At 34.0% G+C, this 17,129-nt stretch overlaps 2 protein-coding genes and 1 long non-coding RNA gene across 3 annotated transcripts; 2 read left to right on the top strand and 1 right to left on the bottom strand.

Moving 5' to 3' along the window:
- Positions 1-2,460: 2,460 nt before the first annotated feature.
- Positions 2,461-3,129, bottom strand: LOC131800778 (uncharacterized). Its single transcript, XR_009341536.1, has 3 exons — positions 3,004-3,129; positions 2,886-2,942; positions 2,461-2,602 (listed from the first exon to the last, which is right to left on the bottom strand). It is a non-coding gene; the product is annotated as an uncharacterized LOC131800778 (long non-coding RNA).
- Positions 3,130-5,030: 1,901 nt separating this feature from the next.
- Positions 5,031-8,922, top strand: LOC131800777 (zinc finger protein 275-like). The gene is made up of 7 exons (XM_059118466.1): positions 5,031-5,515; positions 5,569-5,753; positions 5,818-6,063; positions 6,120-6,601; positions 6,655-6,994; positions 7,056-7,120; positions 8,668-8,922. The coding sequence occupies exons 1-7, from the start codon at positions 5,135-5,137 to the stop codon at positions 8,877-8,879; spliced, it is 1,911 nt and encodes a 636-aa protein (XP_058974449.1). The 5' UTR covers positions 5,031-5,134; the 3' UTR covers positions 8,880-8,922.
- A 1,938-nt stretch (positions 8,923-10,860) lies between these two features.
- LOC131800863 (arginase-1-like) lies at positions 10,861-11,709 on the top strand. Its single transcript, XM_059118718.1, has 3 exons — positions 10,861-11,128; positions 11,208-11,405; positions 11,484-11,709. The coding sequence occupies exons 1-3, from the start codon at positions 10,960-10,962 to the stop codon at positions 11,672-11,674; spliced, it is 558 nt and encodes a 185-aa protein (XP_058974701.1). The 5' UTR covers positions 10,861-10,959; the 3' UTR covers positions 11,675-11,709.
- Positions 11,710-17,129: the final 5,420 nt, after the last annotated feature.

Raw genomic sequence — 17,129 nt, 5'->3', positions numbered from 1 at the left:
TACACAGTCTTGAAAAATGCATATCATAACAACCTCCGATTGGCGTCGTATAAGAAAACTGATCAAAATCTATTTATTTTTGAAAATAAATTAAAAATTTGTTTACATATCAATGTTTCCAAGCGTTGATGCATCTACCTGTATTCTTCTACCATGGTATGGAGGGTATATTAAGTTTGTCTTTCCGTTTGTAACACCTCGAAATATACATTTTAGACCCCACAAAATATATGATTCTTGATCAAAATAAAATTCTATGTCAATTTAGCGATGTCCGTCCGTCTGTACATGTGTGGAAATCACTCTAGCTTCCGAAACGAAATGAAGTAGGTTGATAAAATTTTACTAAAATGCTTATTATATATTCAGGACTTTTGGAATTGAAAATGGGCCATGTAGGTCCAGGTTTTGGTATAGCCCCCACATAACTATACCTCCCAATATTCGGCATTTTAATGATTTTAGCGACATTTTCCACTGGAACAGTTTCAAATTTGGAATTTGAAGTTCGTCATGGATACTACAGCCAGAAGATTGTCTGTGCAGGTCCACGTTTTGGTGTATCCCCCATATAACGGTACCTCCCGTTATTCGGTATTTTGATGATTTTAGCGACATTATTCGCCGGAATTGTTTCAAATTTGGTATTATATGTTCGTAATGGATACAATAGCCTATGACTGAAAATTGTCTGTGCATTAAAATTCCAAAAAGTGCAAGAACTTACACCGCAACAGAAAGAAAATAGACTCAAAAGAGCTAAAGAGTTGCTTCGCTTGGCCGAAAGTGGTGAACTGTCGAATTTGGTTTTCTCCGATGAGAAATCATTCTTTGTCCAGCAGTTTGTAAACAAACAAAAATATCGTGTTCACTTGCTAAAGAGGTCAGCTGAAAATGTGCACCTTCGCTGTCCACCAGAACTCAAGCGGCGGTCATGGTGATGTTGTGGGCCGCCATAACAGCCGATGGTCTCCGCTCTCTGCTCGTATTAATCAACCGTAGCATCAGAATAAATGCCGAATATTAACGCGAAAATATTCTGGAGGGTGTATTAAAGCCTTGGGCACGCTAACATTTTGGCCGCAGACCTTGGACATTCCAACAGAACTCAGCACGCGCCTCCAAAGAATGGTTACAAAATGAGGTTCCTCGCGCCATTTCCAGCGCACAATGGCTACCAAAATCTCCGGATACCAATCCATTGGACTATTGTGTCTGGAGTATTTTGGAAAGCAAGGTTGGCACTAAAAAATACCAAAGTGTCGATCACCTCAAGCAAGCGCTTCGCCGGGTATGGGCCAAAATACCGCAGAGCAACATTTGGGCAGCGTGTGACGGTTTCATTGGCCGTTTGAAGGCCATAATTCGTGCCAAAGGTGACCAATCCGAACAAATCTAAACTTATTCTAAAATTTGATGGCATTTCCGACATTTTTTTTGCTTTCATTCAACAAAATTAAAAAAAAATGGAGAAATTATGGCGTTTGACATGGTTCAGTTTTTATCTCACCCTGTACTAATCAAACCTCATACTCAAAGAAAAACTTAAGGTGGAAGTACATAAAAAGCTAGAAGTCTTGACTAGCATATTAATGTCAAATTATAAAGGGAACGACGGAAAATTATAAAGGGAAGGATTTTAGTGCGGCTCTGTAATCCATTTATGAAATGTCACAAAATATGCCTAGCCATGACTTCAAGCTTCTTATGTTCTTACAGCCATGGTCCAATTATTAAGCTGGGAATACATAAAGCGCTTATTTGGCTGGCTTAAGTCATCGGCTGGCTTCTTCGGAAATGAACAAAGGAGCCTAGGGCCACAATCGAACTAGGTCAACCTAAAACTCCTTTGTTCATTTAAGAAGAAGCCAGCCGATGACTTAAGCCAGCCAAATATGCGCTTTATGTATTCCCAGCTTAAGGTCTACCAGTAGGCGAATTCCCAAAAAATACAACTCCGCCACCTACGTTTATTATCAAAATCTGGTCTTAGAGCGAAAAAAGAAATGATTTCGCCTCGACACAAAAATATTACAGCGAATTTCTAACATCTGACAATTGTGACAATAAATATACCAAATATTTAAATATTGTGTTAATGTAAATGAAAAGAAATTATCTCGTAGATGTTTATGTATTGAATCAATCAATAATATATTTCTGTTTATTTTTTTTTTTTGGAGTATAGGTGGGAATATATAAAGCGCTTATCTGGCTGGCTTCTTTGAAAATGAACAAAGGAGCATAGGGCCAAAATCGAACTAAGTCAACCTAAGACTTCTTTGTTCATCTACGAATAAGCCAGCCTATGACTTAAGCCAGCCAAATATACGTGTTATGTATTTCCACCCTTTTTGTTTGGTTCATGCTTACAGCCTCATTTATTTAAATGTTTGAAGTTTATTTGTCCTTTTTTATTTTCGCCATTTTCATTTTATTATTAAAAATATCACATTATCATCATGAAATGATTCGAATTTATTTTTTACAATTTTTTATTAGCTGTCTTTATTATTATGACTGTGCCTCCACCGCGTTTCGAACGTGTAAACGAATCCACCAAAGATGAGTCCTGCTGTTGTGGCTCGACGGAAAACGAAGGCTGTGAAATGAGAAATGTTTTTCAAATTTCAAACATAAACATAAAACCATGGTAGAATTAAGAAGGTAAAGTCATGCAATTTACATTTTTTTTTTCAAATGTATTCATTTGACAGCAACTCATGTCAAAATTTATATTCATAAATCCATTGTATACACAGAAATCAGAGATGGGAATCAGTGTTTTATTCAGTAAAATTTGACAAGCTAAATCACAGAAAATGCAGAAATGGATAGTCATATTTGCCTTCTTAATCTTACAATGCATAAAACTATAACCTTACCTCAGAATCGGGCGTTTCTATGGCAAATGAGTCTCCATGAATTGAGCGAGCATAGCACTGCAGTAAATAAACCGGTTATAGAATGAAAAAAAAATAGTTATGTATATTTTTTTTTTACCTGTGCTACCACCAAAAGTACAACTAATACCACAATGAGTTTCATTATTTCAAGCTTAGATTAGTTTAGAGAATAACACGAAGTAATTGAATTCGATTTGCTTTTATAGTAAAAATTCATTTCTTATCACTTCTGACTAATCACAACATGCTTAAATGGACAATTCTGTAAATATAGGTCAAATGTCAAAACAGGAAAGGGGAATTTTTTGAATGGGCTTTTTTTTTACAAATTTACCATTGAAATATGGTACTGTAATAAAAGTAAGTGCGTTGTAAATGAGTTTTTTAAACAAAAACAATCAAAACAATCTAATCTAAAAATTATTTAAATTAAATTAAGAGCACCTCTTCTGCTTTGAGAAATAAACCTAATGGAGCCTGATTAGCTCTCTGAACTGTTCAGCAAAGTTAAGCTGGGAATACATAAAGCGCTTATTTGGCTGGCTTAAGTCATCGGCTGGCTTCTTCGGAAATGAACAAAGGAGACTAGGGCCAAAATCGAACTAGGTCAACCTAAAACTCCTTTGTTCATCTACGAAGAAGCCAGCCAAATATGCGCTTTATGTATTTCCAGCCTTACTTCCAGGAAAGACTTGTAAATTACTTTTAGTTGTATGTTTAACAAAAAACCCTTAAGATATTTTATTAAGATTAAAAAGTAAAAAAGCTGTAATTTCGGCCGTGCTGAACTTTTAATACCTTCCACCAAGGTCTGCGGCCAAAATGTTTGTGTGCCCAAGGCTTTAATACACCCTCCAGAATACTTTCACGTTAATATTTGGCATTTATTCTGATTCCACGGTCGATTAATATGAGCGGAAAGCGACCATCGGCTTTTATGGCGGCCCACACCATAACCATGGCCGGCGCTTGAGTTCTTTTGGCCAACCGAAGGTGCACATTTTCAGCTGACCTCTTTGGCAAGTAAACACGATCGTTTTGATTGTTTACAAACTGCTGGACAACGAATGTTTTCTCATCGGAGAAAACCAAATTGGGCACTTCACCACTTTCGGTCAAGCGAAGCAACTCTTTAGCTCTTATGAGTCTATTTGCTTTCTGTTGCGGTGTAAGTTCTTGCACTTTTTAAATTTCAATGGCTTTACCCCGAGCCGAATGGAATATTGCGATATGTTCAACTCACGAGTCATTTTGCGGCCACTGCGATGCGGGCTTCGATCAAGTCGCTTCTTTACTCTTCGAACCATTTCTGGTGATGTTGTTGTTCGACGTCGTCGGGCTAAGCTACCAGTATCACGGTAACGAGCGTTGGTACGAAACACAAAAGATTTATTCACATTTAAATGCTGGAGTGCTCTAACGATAGCCACTTGTGGTTGTAATTTTTTCCTCTCACCCTGTACAATTCAATTGGAGTCATTAAAAGTTACTGTCACCAACTGAAATGTCGTTACATATTTAATGCTTATTTATCTAAAGTCCTGGGGCTGGATTTTTGTTCTATGAAAATATGAAATGAAAAATATTTTCTTTATAAAATTTTTCATTTGACATTTTTGCTCCTTTGTAAAAGTTTTCATTTCACATTTTCATAGAACAAGAATTGAGGCTCTGGTCAGACGGAATGGTTTTTAACAGAGCTAAATAATAGAGGTAGACTCTTTAGCTAAATTGAATATGGCAACACTTTTCTAAAGCATTCGACCATGTAATATTTTTATATCTTAAATGTTTACGTATGACGAGTGGCATATTTTACAAAAATAATAAATTATTGATTATTAAGGGGCGCACAGTTATATGTTAAATATCTTAGGAAGGCGAGTTTTACTTATCTTGCCTCAAGCTTAAACTTATTAAAAAAGAGATTTTATGTATACATAAAAAACATTTCGTCTAATAGAACCTTAAAGTATGTTCCAGCTGATTGCGCTGTCCTCATGTCTAATTCGTCAACACAGTTTCTCGGTGTTATGCATTACACACATTCGTAAACAACATAGCCTCCCTTTTGTTTTAATTTTTTATTGTGTTTTATGTTTTGTCTTGTTATTTGTTTCGTTGGGGACGTTTTTTATTTTGGTTTGCTACTCGTCTCATTTTCTTTTCCGGCTTTTCCGGAACTCCGTGGTTTTAATAAAATTCCACAAATAAATAATTAAATTGCCATGCATTCACATAAAATATACGGCAGGATTTGTAGGGTGTGTATGTCCAATAAGAAAAACATGTTCAATACCCAATCGACGAGATATGAAGAATCTGATTTGACCATTGAGGAAATGCTTTTACAAACCACACCACAACTGTTAGAACAACAACGAAAGCAGTCATTTCCGGTGCCTCAGGAAATATGCAAGGCATGTATGGATCAGTTATTGAAAGCTTTTAAATTTCAAAGGCTATGTCTGACCACACATGATTTGCTATATAAAACGTGGTCAGCGTCTGTATTACGTGAGAGGGGGAACTTTCCCCAATCTGAAGTGTCCATTGGGGAAAATGCAAGTGATACAGGGAACAACATTGAGACTGATACTCATAAAGAGGTAAGTTGTTAGACACATTAAATACTGAAATTTTAACCATTTGCTTCTTTCAGATTTCTGGAAACATCAACGACAATGAAGAGGAAGCTTCCATTGCTGCTGTTGAAGACGTTGTATCTGGAAATGGCAGTGACAATGATGAGGAGGACATACCATTGAGTTCTTTGAGGAAATTACAAAAGTCTATTAATGAAAAATATAATCAAATTGAGGGGGCTATCATAAAAACTTTTGGAAGGTAAAGGATTTCGGGATGATAGCTTTACTTCAGAAATTTGATAAAAAAAATTGTATTCATATAGGAACCAAGTTGAGAAGGAGTCGGATGTGTCACCTTTAACGTGTGACTCTGAAAAAGCCCTGAGTGCAATGACACATCAATGTAATACATGTTTAAAGAATTTTACCAATGCGACCATGCTGCAAAAACACAAACGCAACAGACACAAGGAGTCGGAGATAGAGAAAACCGATAACAGGCTCTCTAAGGATGAAAATTCACTAGACAATTGTGATTTGGATCTAGACCAATTGGACTCTAGCAGCAGGTTTATTGTTAGATGTTAGGACAAGTGAAAGAAAGCTAATTTCCTTTTGTTTCCAGGGATCCAACGTCCTCGGAGAAAGAAGAAACTGATACTATTGTGGAAACGAACAAAACAAGAGCACCGCATCCATGTCCGCAGTGCAAGGCCACATTTCGTTTTGAAAAACAAATGGAACGGCATTTAAAGAAACACACAGACGCTCATCGTTTCGTGTGCATGGTGTGCCACGATCGTTTCAAATATCCTTTTATGTTGCAAAAACACAACGAAAAACATCATCCCGATGAAAATAAGAATAAAACCCGGTTAATGGAAGATAAAAAGGAGCCGCTAAATAAATCATATACCTGCAACCATTGTCCAGCTGCATATACAAATGTGGGAGGACTAGCACAGCACATGAGTAAAAAACATAGCGAAATAGTGCCCTTCAAATGTGACAAATGCAACAAGACCTTTGTGGTTGAGGAACATTTGAAGATACACACCAATCGCCATATGGGCATTAAAAATTTCCAATGTGAACTTTGTGATAAATGTATGTAGCAAAAGTGTTTCCAATTCCAATACTAATCAGTGTTCCCCTTTCAGCATTTTCCTTTAAATTCGCCATGAAACAACATATGAGGATACATACAGGAGACTTGAATTATCTTTGTACGTTGTGTGGTAAGAAGTTCTATAGGCCCAGTAACTTAAGACAGCACATGCAACGCCACGGTGATGATAAACCCTACAGCTGTCCACATTGCCCGAAACGTTTTAAATGCCCCTCAGATCGTTACATACATTTGATGTCTCATCAACAGGGTAAAAATCATGTTTGTTCAACATGTGGTGCAAGATTTTCTCGAGTGGATACGTTACATCAGCATGTCAAAGTTCTGCACTCGGGCGAGAAACCCTACAAGTGTGATCAGTGTCCAATGGCGTAAGGGAAATTTTGGACTTTTTTTTTGTAATTTTAAATTTATTATGTTTCTTTTTCTTAGATTCCCACGTTTAATGAATCTCAATCGTCATCGTCGTACCCACACGGGAGAGAAACCATATAAGTGTAGGTATTCAAAATGATATTCTGAAAAACTATAATAATTTGCAATTGGTAACATTTGTAAAGGAAAAGCGAGCAATAGGATCTATCTCTCCTCTAATGTGAGACCCAAATATAGTTTGTTAATTGTAATATATACAGGGTGAGATAAAAAAAACTGCAAAAAAACAAACGCCATAATTTTTAAATTTTATTGAATTAAAGCAAAAAATGTCGGAAATAGCATCAAATTTTAGAATAAGTTTAGATTTGTTCGAATTGGCCACCTTTGGCACGAATAATGGCCTTCAACGGTCAAGGAAACCGTCACACGCCCGAATGTTGCTCTGCGGTATTTTGAGCCCATTCCCAGCGAAGGCCTTGCTTGAGATGGTCGGCACTTTGGTATTTTTTAGTGCCAACCTTGCTTCCCAACATACTCCAGACACAATAGTCCACCGGAAAAGTATCCGGAGATTTGGGTGGCCATTGTGCGCTGGAAATGAAGCAAGAAACCTCAGTGCAATGGTTCTGAGTCCTCTTGGAATGTCAAAGGTCTGCCGCCAAAATGTTTGCGTGCCCAAGGCTTTAGTACACCCTCCAGAATTTTTTCGCGATAATATTCGGTATTTATTCCGTAGCCAAGGTCGATTAATACGAGCTGAAAGCGACCATCGGCTGTTAAGGCGGCCCACACCATCATCATGGAAGGCGCTTGAGTTCTGGTGGCAAACCGAAGGTGCACATTTTCAGCTGACCTCTTTGGCAAGTAAACGCGATCATTTTGTTTGTTTAAAAACTGCTAGCCAACGAATGTTTTCTCATCGAAGAAACCCGTCTTTTGAGTCTATACTCTTTCTGTTGCTGTGTAAGTTCTTGCACTTTTTGGAATTGTCAGTGGCTTTACCCCGAACTCATTTTTAAATATTTGCAGAATAGAATATTGCGATATGTTCAGCTCACGAGCCATTTTTCGGCTACTGCAACGCGGGTTTCGATCAAGTCGCGTCTTTACTTCTCGAACTGCTGCATTTCTGCTGATGTTGCCGTTTTCTTCCGTCCATTTTCTTGGCCAGTATCACGGTAATGAGTGATAGTACTAGACACAAAAGATTTATTCACATTTAATTGCTGGAGTGCTCTAACGATAGCCAGCCAAATATAAAGAAATCACACTATCACGCTTGAATTCAATCACGAATAACTTTTTTTCTGGAAGATTCTCGCCAAAATGATTTTGTACACTTGTAAAAAATATAATTTTAATAGCTGTCGAACGAGTGGCTTAGGGATGACAGCAGTCTGAAGTTGGTTGCATTTTTTTCAATCTCACCCTGTATTTTTAAATCTCTTATGAGGCCCATAATCCACAACTTTGGCTCAATTCTCATTTCATGATCATTTGAAATGAAAACTTTTGTGGAGGCAAAAAATGTTGTATTTTCATTTCATATTTTCATAGAACAAGAGTCCAGCCAATGCTGGTTACCTTTGAGGAAATTTTTGATCATAGATTGCTAAAATTTCCCCTGGATCTATTTTTTTTACGTTTTATTTTTTCTTTTTTTCAGGCAAATATTGCGACAAAGCCTATGCCCAAAGCAATGATTTGAATAAACATTTACGCACACATGTTGGCGAAAATACCTATATGTGTAGCCAATGCCCTATGGCTTTTAAATATCAAGCGGATTTAAGAAATCATGAATGGGACCATTATCGCAAAGAAAAAGAAGCGGCCGAACAGCAATCGCAAACAAAATCAGATGATGCAAGAAATTAAAATGTTATAGAAATAAAAGCAATATTTTAGTGCAATATACACATATAAAATAAATAGAAATGTAAATTTAAAAATTTAAATTTTTAAAAAATAAAAATGTAAATTAAAAAATTGTGTTTTAATAAAAAACTAAACTTTTTTATACTTGTAGGCTGAAAGGTCATCCCTCGCAATCAAATCGCCTGTAATTCAACAATTCGATTTCTTATTAGGCAATAAGCTTTCCCCGAAAACAATATCCACATAGAAATTTAGATTTTATTATAAGTTCAATTTATTTCCTGATATTTTCTTAGCCATATTTCCATTAAATCATGTTCTTAGGTGGTAGAAGGAAATATACAGGGTGAGATGAAAAAACTGCAACCAACTTCAGACTGCTGTCATTTCCAAGCCACTCGTCCAATAGCTATTAAAATTATGCCAATGACATATCATTGTTTACAAGTGTACAAAAGCATTTTGGTGGGAATTTTCCAGAAGAAAGTTATTCGTGATGGAATTCAAGCGTGATAGTGTGATTTCTTTATAATTGACAGGAAAACCACAAGTGGCTATCGTTAGAACACTCCAGCATTTAAATGTGAATAAATCATTTGTGTCTTGTACCATTGCTCGTTACCGTGATACTGATGGCGTAGCCCGACGTCAAGGAAGTGGACGGAAGAAACCAGCAACATCAGCAGAAATGGTTCGAAATGTAAAGAATCGACTTGATCGACAGCCGCGTCGTAGTGGCCGAAAAATTGCTCGTGAGCTGAACATATCGAAATATTCCATTCGGCAAATTTTGAAAAATGAGCTCGAGGTAATGCCAAGAACTTATACAGCAACAGAAAGAAAATATGTAGACTGAATAGAGCTAAAGAGTTGCATCGCTTGGCCGAAAGTGGCGAACTGCTGAATTTGGTTTTCTCCGGTGCCGATGAGAAAACATTCATTGTCCAGCAGTTTGTTTCGGTTGGCCACCAGAATTCAAGCGCCGGCCATGGTGATGGTGGTGTGGGCCGCCATAACAGCCAATGGTCGCTCTCCGCTCTTATTAATTGACCGTGGCATCAGAATAAATGCCAAATATTATCGCGAAAATATTCTGGAGGGTGTATTAAAGCCTTGGGCAAGCAAACATTTTGGCCGCAGACCTTGGACGTTCCAACAGGACTCCAACACCATCGCACTCAGCATGGGCGCTACCCAAAAATAGTTACCAAATGAGGTTCCTCGCTTCATTTCCAGTGCACAATAGCCACCAAAATCTCCGGATACCAATCCGGAGTATTTTGAAAAGCAAGGTTGGCCCTAAAAAATACCAAAGTGTCGATCACCTCAAGCAAGCGCTTTGCCGGGAATGGGCCAAAATACCGCACAGCAACATTCAGGCAGCGTGTGACGGTTTCATTGGCCGTTTGAAGGCCTTAATTCGTGCCAAAGGTGACCAATTCGAATAAATTTAAACTTTTTCTATGATTGGATGCTATTTCCGAAATTTTTTGCTTTCATTCAAAAAATTTAAAAAAAGTGAGATTTATGGCGTTTGCCTTTGTTGCAGTTTTTTTATCTCACCCTGTAAATTGCCAGTGGCTAGAAACCGATTTCAGTTTTTTCTTCTTTGAGGCTTAACAATTTATTTTGCGCTTTACCACTATTTGTCCATTTTTTGGTATTACAGATTTTCCATGATTTGGTCTTCTTAAATGAATCACATTTCTCAAAACCCCTTTCTGACTGATTATTTACAAAGTAATTGTATTTATTACTACAAAAAAAAAAAAAACTATGACGTATCAGTTTGTTTTCATATGGTTTATAAAATTCATTGATAATAAAGAATACCCCCTCGTAAGAAAAATATTTTTGCCTGAAATCTCTGTAAAAAGAAAGCTTGAGATTTGCCTTTGCCTTCCCAAAGGTTATCAACAAAATATAAAATATGACAGAAATATGATTGTTGTCTTTGTTATCAGTTGCAACCATAAAGCGGAGGCTGGACCGCGTTTTTTCTGGATTATTGATTGGCTTGGTTTTAGTTGTCAAAGAGCATTGCAAAAGTAAAGACGTTGGAGGAGAACTTCTGAACAAAATGTTGAAAACAATATTTCGCCAGTTTTCATCTTCGGCAGCGACAAAAACAAAACTGGGTATTTTGGGTGTACCCTTTAGTAAGGGCCAAAGCAAGGGTGGCGTAGAACAGGCACCCGACTTTCTAAGGCAAAATGGTTTGGTATCCATGCTGCAGGAGTCCTCAAGGGGTGGGTGTTTGTTATACTTACCAGAGAAGTAAAGGATTTCCAAAGAAAGACAACAATTTAATTTATTTATTTTATTTAGGAAATTTAGCAATTACCGATTATGGCAACTTAAGCTACGAATTGATTGATGATCAAAACACACCGCCACACTATAAAAACATGAAAAATTACAATACATTTATGAGCTGCAATAAATCCCTGATTACCAAAATCCCCGAAATACTCAAGGAACAAGATCAGTTCTTGTGTCTGGGCGGTGATCATGCCATTGGTTTTGGTAAGTATACTTACTTCCTCTTTTTCAGGAGATTTGCTTTAATATTTTAAAATATTTTGTGTGTGTGGGTGTCTTTAGGTTCAGTGGCAGGCCATTTAATGCATAGTCCAAATCTATCCTTGGTCTGGGTAGATGCCCATGCCGATATTAATCTGCATTCCACCAGCAATTCGGGCAACATTCACGGTATGCCAGTATCATTTTTGCTAGAAGAATTAAGAGACTTTTGGAAACATGCCCATTTGGATGATATATCACCAAATTGGTAAGTTATTGTTTTTTATTGTTTTTATTAATTATTTATTTAAATGTAATAAAACTGTATATAATTATGTATAAAATATTATTTTCATAAATATCACAGCCGTTTTTGTAATGACTTAGCCATTTAGATCTTTGATTACTTTGAGTTTTCAGTCTTATAAAGTGTTGTTGTTGTTGTCATTTTTATTTAATCATCTCAAATTGTTGATGTTTTTATTTATTTATATTGTTGTTTCTTCTAAGCAATAGTTAATTTTTGCGAAAAAAAAAGAAATAAACAAATACATAAAATACAAGACTGTTAAAATGGAAAGTTTTCAAGAAAAATATTTAATAAAAAAAAACATAAAAATAATAAACATTAATTTACATTCGGGATATTTATAAAAATAATAATAAATTAGTTTATAATATAAATGCAGATTGTGGGAACCGAAGACTCTGAGACATTGAAAAAAAAATGAAAATTTAAAGTAAAAAATAAAAAATCAGAAAAATGAGTTGATTCTAAACGAGATTCAAATTAATAACAAAATAAAATATATATAAAAAGAGAAAAAAATATTGAAATTAAATTAAAAAATAATAAAATAAATAATAAAAACTAAAAGAATATCTAAATTAGTAACAGCACCGAAAAAAAGTTGATTGAAGAAAAATAGTAAAAAACTCATAAAATTAAAAAAACAGTGAAAAAATATGAATAGGTTACAAAAAAATTACAATTAAACAACAACAACAATCGATTAAAATAGAAAATAATAATCAATCAACTATTAATTTATAAATAATAATAAAATAATACGATAAACAAAAGTGTAATTAATATGATCCAACCATGTTTACACTCATGCCCTCATTGTAATTTAATTCAATTCAATCCGTAAGAATTTAGAAGAACATGTTTTCGTTTAAGGTGGAAATACACAAAGCGCTTATTTTGCTGGCTTAAGTCATTGGCTGGCTTCTTCGTAGAAGAACAAAGGAGTTTTAGGTTATCTTAGTTCGATTTTGGCCCTAGACTCCATTGATCATATCCGAAGAAGCCAGTCTACAACTTAATCCAGCCTTTAGGCTTTCTTTCATGATCACACTTGGCACTTTATTATCATAATAGAACAATACAGGTAGATGCATCAACTTTTTGGAACATTGATATGTCAAAAACATTTTAAATGTTTTTTTTTTCAACGATTTTATTTCTCAACGTGCTCTTAACATAAAATCTGAATAAAATTATTGTAAAACGTGAATTTTAATAACCTCCGAATGACGTCGTATAAAAAATATGACGGTTTCATAATTCGTGCCAAAAATAACCAATTCGAAAAAATCTAAAATTCTAAAATTTGATGATATTTCCGACATTTTTACTTTCATTCAATAAAATTTAAAGAAAATGTGAAAATTATGGAATTGACGTTATGGAATCGACATTTGACATTTCTAAATTTACTTTAATCTGCTCACCCATGCATGACATTTGACATCGAGTGGATTTTGAAGTCTAAACGTGTTCTTAGATTATCTTTTAACAATGATGCTATGTTTACATTGCAGCTTTTTTTCATGTAATATTATTTGGCTTACATTTTCCAATAAGACATGTAAAATAAATTTTACAAAAGCGAATTCAAATGGCTTGAGTGTAAACATAACCTAAAACAATTTAAATAAAAAAACTCAACAAAACATATCACAAATCTTCATATAAAACAAAAAGTTTTATAAAAAAACATTAATTAAAGAAAATGAAGAGATTCGATTTAATTATGATTCTAGTCTATCGTATCGGAATGGTGTGCTGAACAAATGTTTTTGTTTTTATTTTATTTTTTTCTTAATTGGAAAAAAATTATAAAACTGAAAATTTTCTAGTGTTTCTTTTTTTTTAAATATATACTTTACAAATCAAGCAGATTTTAGCCAAAAATGTTCAAAATGTACAATAGTTTTTGTTTTGCTTTTAATAATTAAAGAAAAAAAGATTTTCACAAGTAAATTTTTGAATCGCATAAAGCTGACTGGCGACACATCAAACTGTTTATAATAACAAAAATTTGAGAAAAATACAGTGTTTACATGTGGGAGAGAAATCTAAGATAGAGAAACAATTATGGAAGAAGAATATAGGTAGACGCATCGACACAGCTGCTGGGACAATAAACTGTCAAACCAATTTTGGAATTGAAAATGTTGAATGAAAAATTATTTAAATTTGTAAAAATTGTTGAAAAACGCGAATTATAATAACCTCCAAATGACGTCATATAAGAAAACATATAAAAATCTACTTATATTTGAAAAGACATGTAAATTTTTTGACATATCAATGTTCGTGGATGCATCTACCTGTATTCTTCTACCATGGGAACAATGTCATATTTTCCTATCACTCTCCCAGCAAATGTTCATTGCTCTTAACATCTTACATCAGGAAAGGGAATTCGAGAAAAAAGGTTATGTCAAACCGATGATTAATCAAGTCATGTCCCTTAGGATTTGTAGCAAATCGAACAAAAATTTGTTTATTTCTGGGCCTGGATTCTTGTTTTACGAAAACATTAAATTTGTTTTTTCTTTACAAAAGTTTTATGAAATGAAAACATTTTATTGTCTGGCATCTTATTATCAACATCATGGCTGATAATTCATGATTATATAACTTCTGAAAATATATGCCATATAAACATGGTATCAGTTTTTTTAGTTTCCAAATTTGATATGTCGCCATGTAGCTTTGTAATAATAAAATATACAAATAAAACAATTCGTCCTAGATTAATAGCTATTCCCTTTTTAAATTGTTTTGTTTCTTTTTCTGGCTTACAAATAAATAAAAACAAGATAAGATTAGTATCTGTTTAACGGAACTTAAGTAATTATAGTACACTGAAAGAAAAAAAGAAGAATATATCAATTATAAAACTGCACGAGCGATTTTGTTTTCAAATATGAAATTGTTGTGATCGACAGTTTACGTTTTCTTTTATAAATACATGAAAGGGTTGTTAAAAAAATGATAAAAATAATATATATAAACTACATTAGCTTACAATATTTTTTCTTCGCTTTAGGCACGACAAAAGCCAATGTTAGTTAAATAAACGTCCTCTAATAACAATAGGCAAGTTAATTTGATGTATCGCCAGCTCGCTTTCACAAAATGTCAAGTCAAAAATGAGTTGACTTTACATATTTACTTTCCCTGTATTAAAGTGATCTGGCCACATATCAAATCAACCAGTGCCTTTTCTTCATTTTGTAGACATTTTTTTCTTGGTTTCAATTAGAATTTCACGATTAGCCAAGCAATTGAATTACATGTAAACTAATGTCATTGATTTTACTTACCAAAAAACTTATAATAAATGTGTGTGTGTAAAAACAACACCACAACATTAAACAAAAATAATTTTTATATATCACAAAAATATAAACAGCAGCGTACTATTTCTTAATGAAATTAAAAACAAATCTTGACTGTTTTTTTTTTATTACAAATTATAAGAATTTATAAATTTTCTTCCGATTTGCATGTTTTTTTTTTTTTCACGGAAACAAAAAGATGTTAAAAATATAAAAATTACTTACCAAAAATTTCTAAAACTTTGCAGTTTTACAAAACCAAAATTAAACTTATGTTATTGTCACAAAAACGAAAGGTACTTCTTGTTTTTAAAAATAAAGAGGTTTTCTGGCGGGCATAATATTTAGCAATAATTAACCCTTTAGTAACCTTGCTATGGTGACATATGCATTAAAAGCTCTTTTAAATGGAATTGGTCTGATATTTTTATGAAAACACCTCATTTATTGGCATGTGTTCAATTTAAACCAGACGGTTTATTAAATCCCTACATGTAAACGTAGCCAAGCTTTAGGAAAACTTTAAATTTTGTCTTATATTTTAATTATAATTTTTGAATGTTTAAAATTGTTTGCAATTTGCAAAAATAATACATTTGATTCATAGTGTGTACCCCACTTTTATAGTCATGCGTTTAAGCTACCCAGCCACCCATCCAATTGATTACAAACTTTTTAGATCAAGACAATTTTATGGGATACTTATAAAAACAAAACTCCTTATGAGTTTTTTTATATTATTTATGCTACGTTTACATTGAAGAGCTTTATAATGATAATCGTATGCAAACTTTTGCATATGCCATGCAAGTAATCCATGTTTTTTTTTTTTTGCTTCGAAAAAAATCATAATCACTTCTCATATACAGGGAGCAAAAGAAGAAGAACCAAAGAGTAGAACCCAAAATACCACACCATATACAAAACTAAAATCTAATAAGTGCTGAGGCCAGTAGTAATACCATCCTACATTTGCAAGAAATCCAAGAACCAAATCGAAACAAAAAAATTCATGTTATGTTCGGCAAATCAAAGAAATGAAAAAGAAAGACCAACATAAAAAATGTTTGCACACTTCACATGGGGACAGGAAACAGAAGTTATGCAAGGAAAGCACTTAAATACACCAGAACAAAAAAAAATCAAACAAAACGGAGGGTTCCATGTATTTTGGAATGAAGAAAGTTAAAAATTAAATTTCGACTTGGAACTGTCTGGCATTGGTTTTGTTAACTTTAAGAATCTGTTAGTAATGGTGAGGATATATAAAATGCTTTTTTGACTGGCTTCATCGGAAAAGAACAAAGAAGCGTAAGACCAAAATCGAACTAAGTCAACCTAAAACTCCTTTCTTCCTCTACGAAGCAGCCAGCTGTCGATGACTTAAGCTAGTCAGAAAAGCCTTTTAATCTCTGAAGTTTAACTGTTTAAAAAAATTCATTGTATATACGTCAAAAAAGAAATTCGAATTTATGAAGTTAATCTGGTAAATAGTCTTAATGCAAACATTCTATAATAAGACTGAAATGCAAACATGAAGGTGAGAACACATAAAACGGTTCTTCATTCGACATAAAAATATGCCAAATGACAAGTTTTCATGTGGCCAGGCCACTTTAAAACTAGAAATTAATTAGGAAAGTAAAAGTAGATACATCAGCGCTTGAGAACATTCATATGTCAAAAAATTTTATATATTCTTTCAAATATAAGTAGATTTTTATGTTTTTTATACGACGTCATTCGGAGGTTATTATAATTCGCGTTTTTTTTTTAACAATTTTTACAAATTTCAATAATTTTTCATTCAACATTTTCAATTCCAAAATTGGTTTGACAGTTCATTGTCCCAGCAGCTGCGTCGAAGCGTCTACCTATATTCTTCTACCATGGCCAACATCGAACTAAGTCAACCTAAAGCTTCTTTGTTCCTCTACGAAGAAGCCAGCCGATGACTTAAGCCAGATAAAAAAGCGTTTAATATATTCTCACCTTCTTCAGTCGACATAAAAATATGCTAAATGACAAGTTGTCATGTGGCCGGCCACTTTAAAACTAGAAATTAATTATGAAAGTAAGAGTACGTTTAGA

Source organism: Musca domestica, unplaced genomic scaffold (genome assembly GCF_030504385.1).
Source record: "Musca domestica strain aabys unplaced genomic scaffold, Musca_domestica.polishedcontigs.V.1.1 13, whole genome shotgun sequence".
Classification (NCBI taxonomy): domain Eukaryota; kingdom Metazoa; phylum Arthropoda; class Insecta; order Diptera; family Muscidae; genus Musca; species Musca domestica.
Note: the sequence above shows the minus strand (reverse complement) of the source record. Positions and strands in the feature narration are given on the sequence as shown.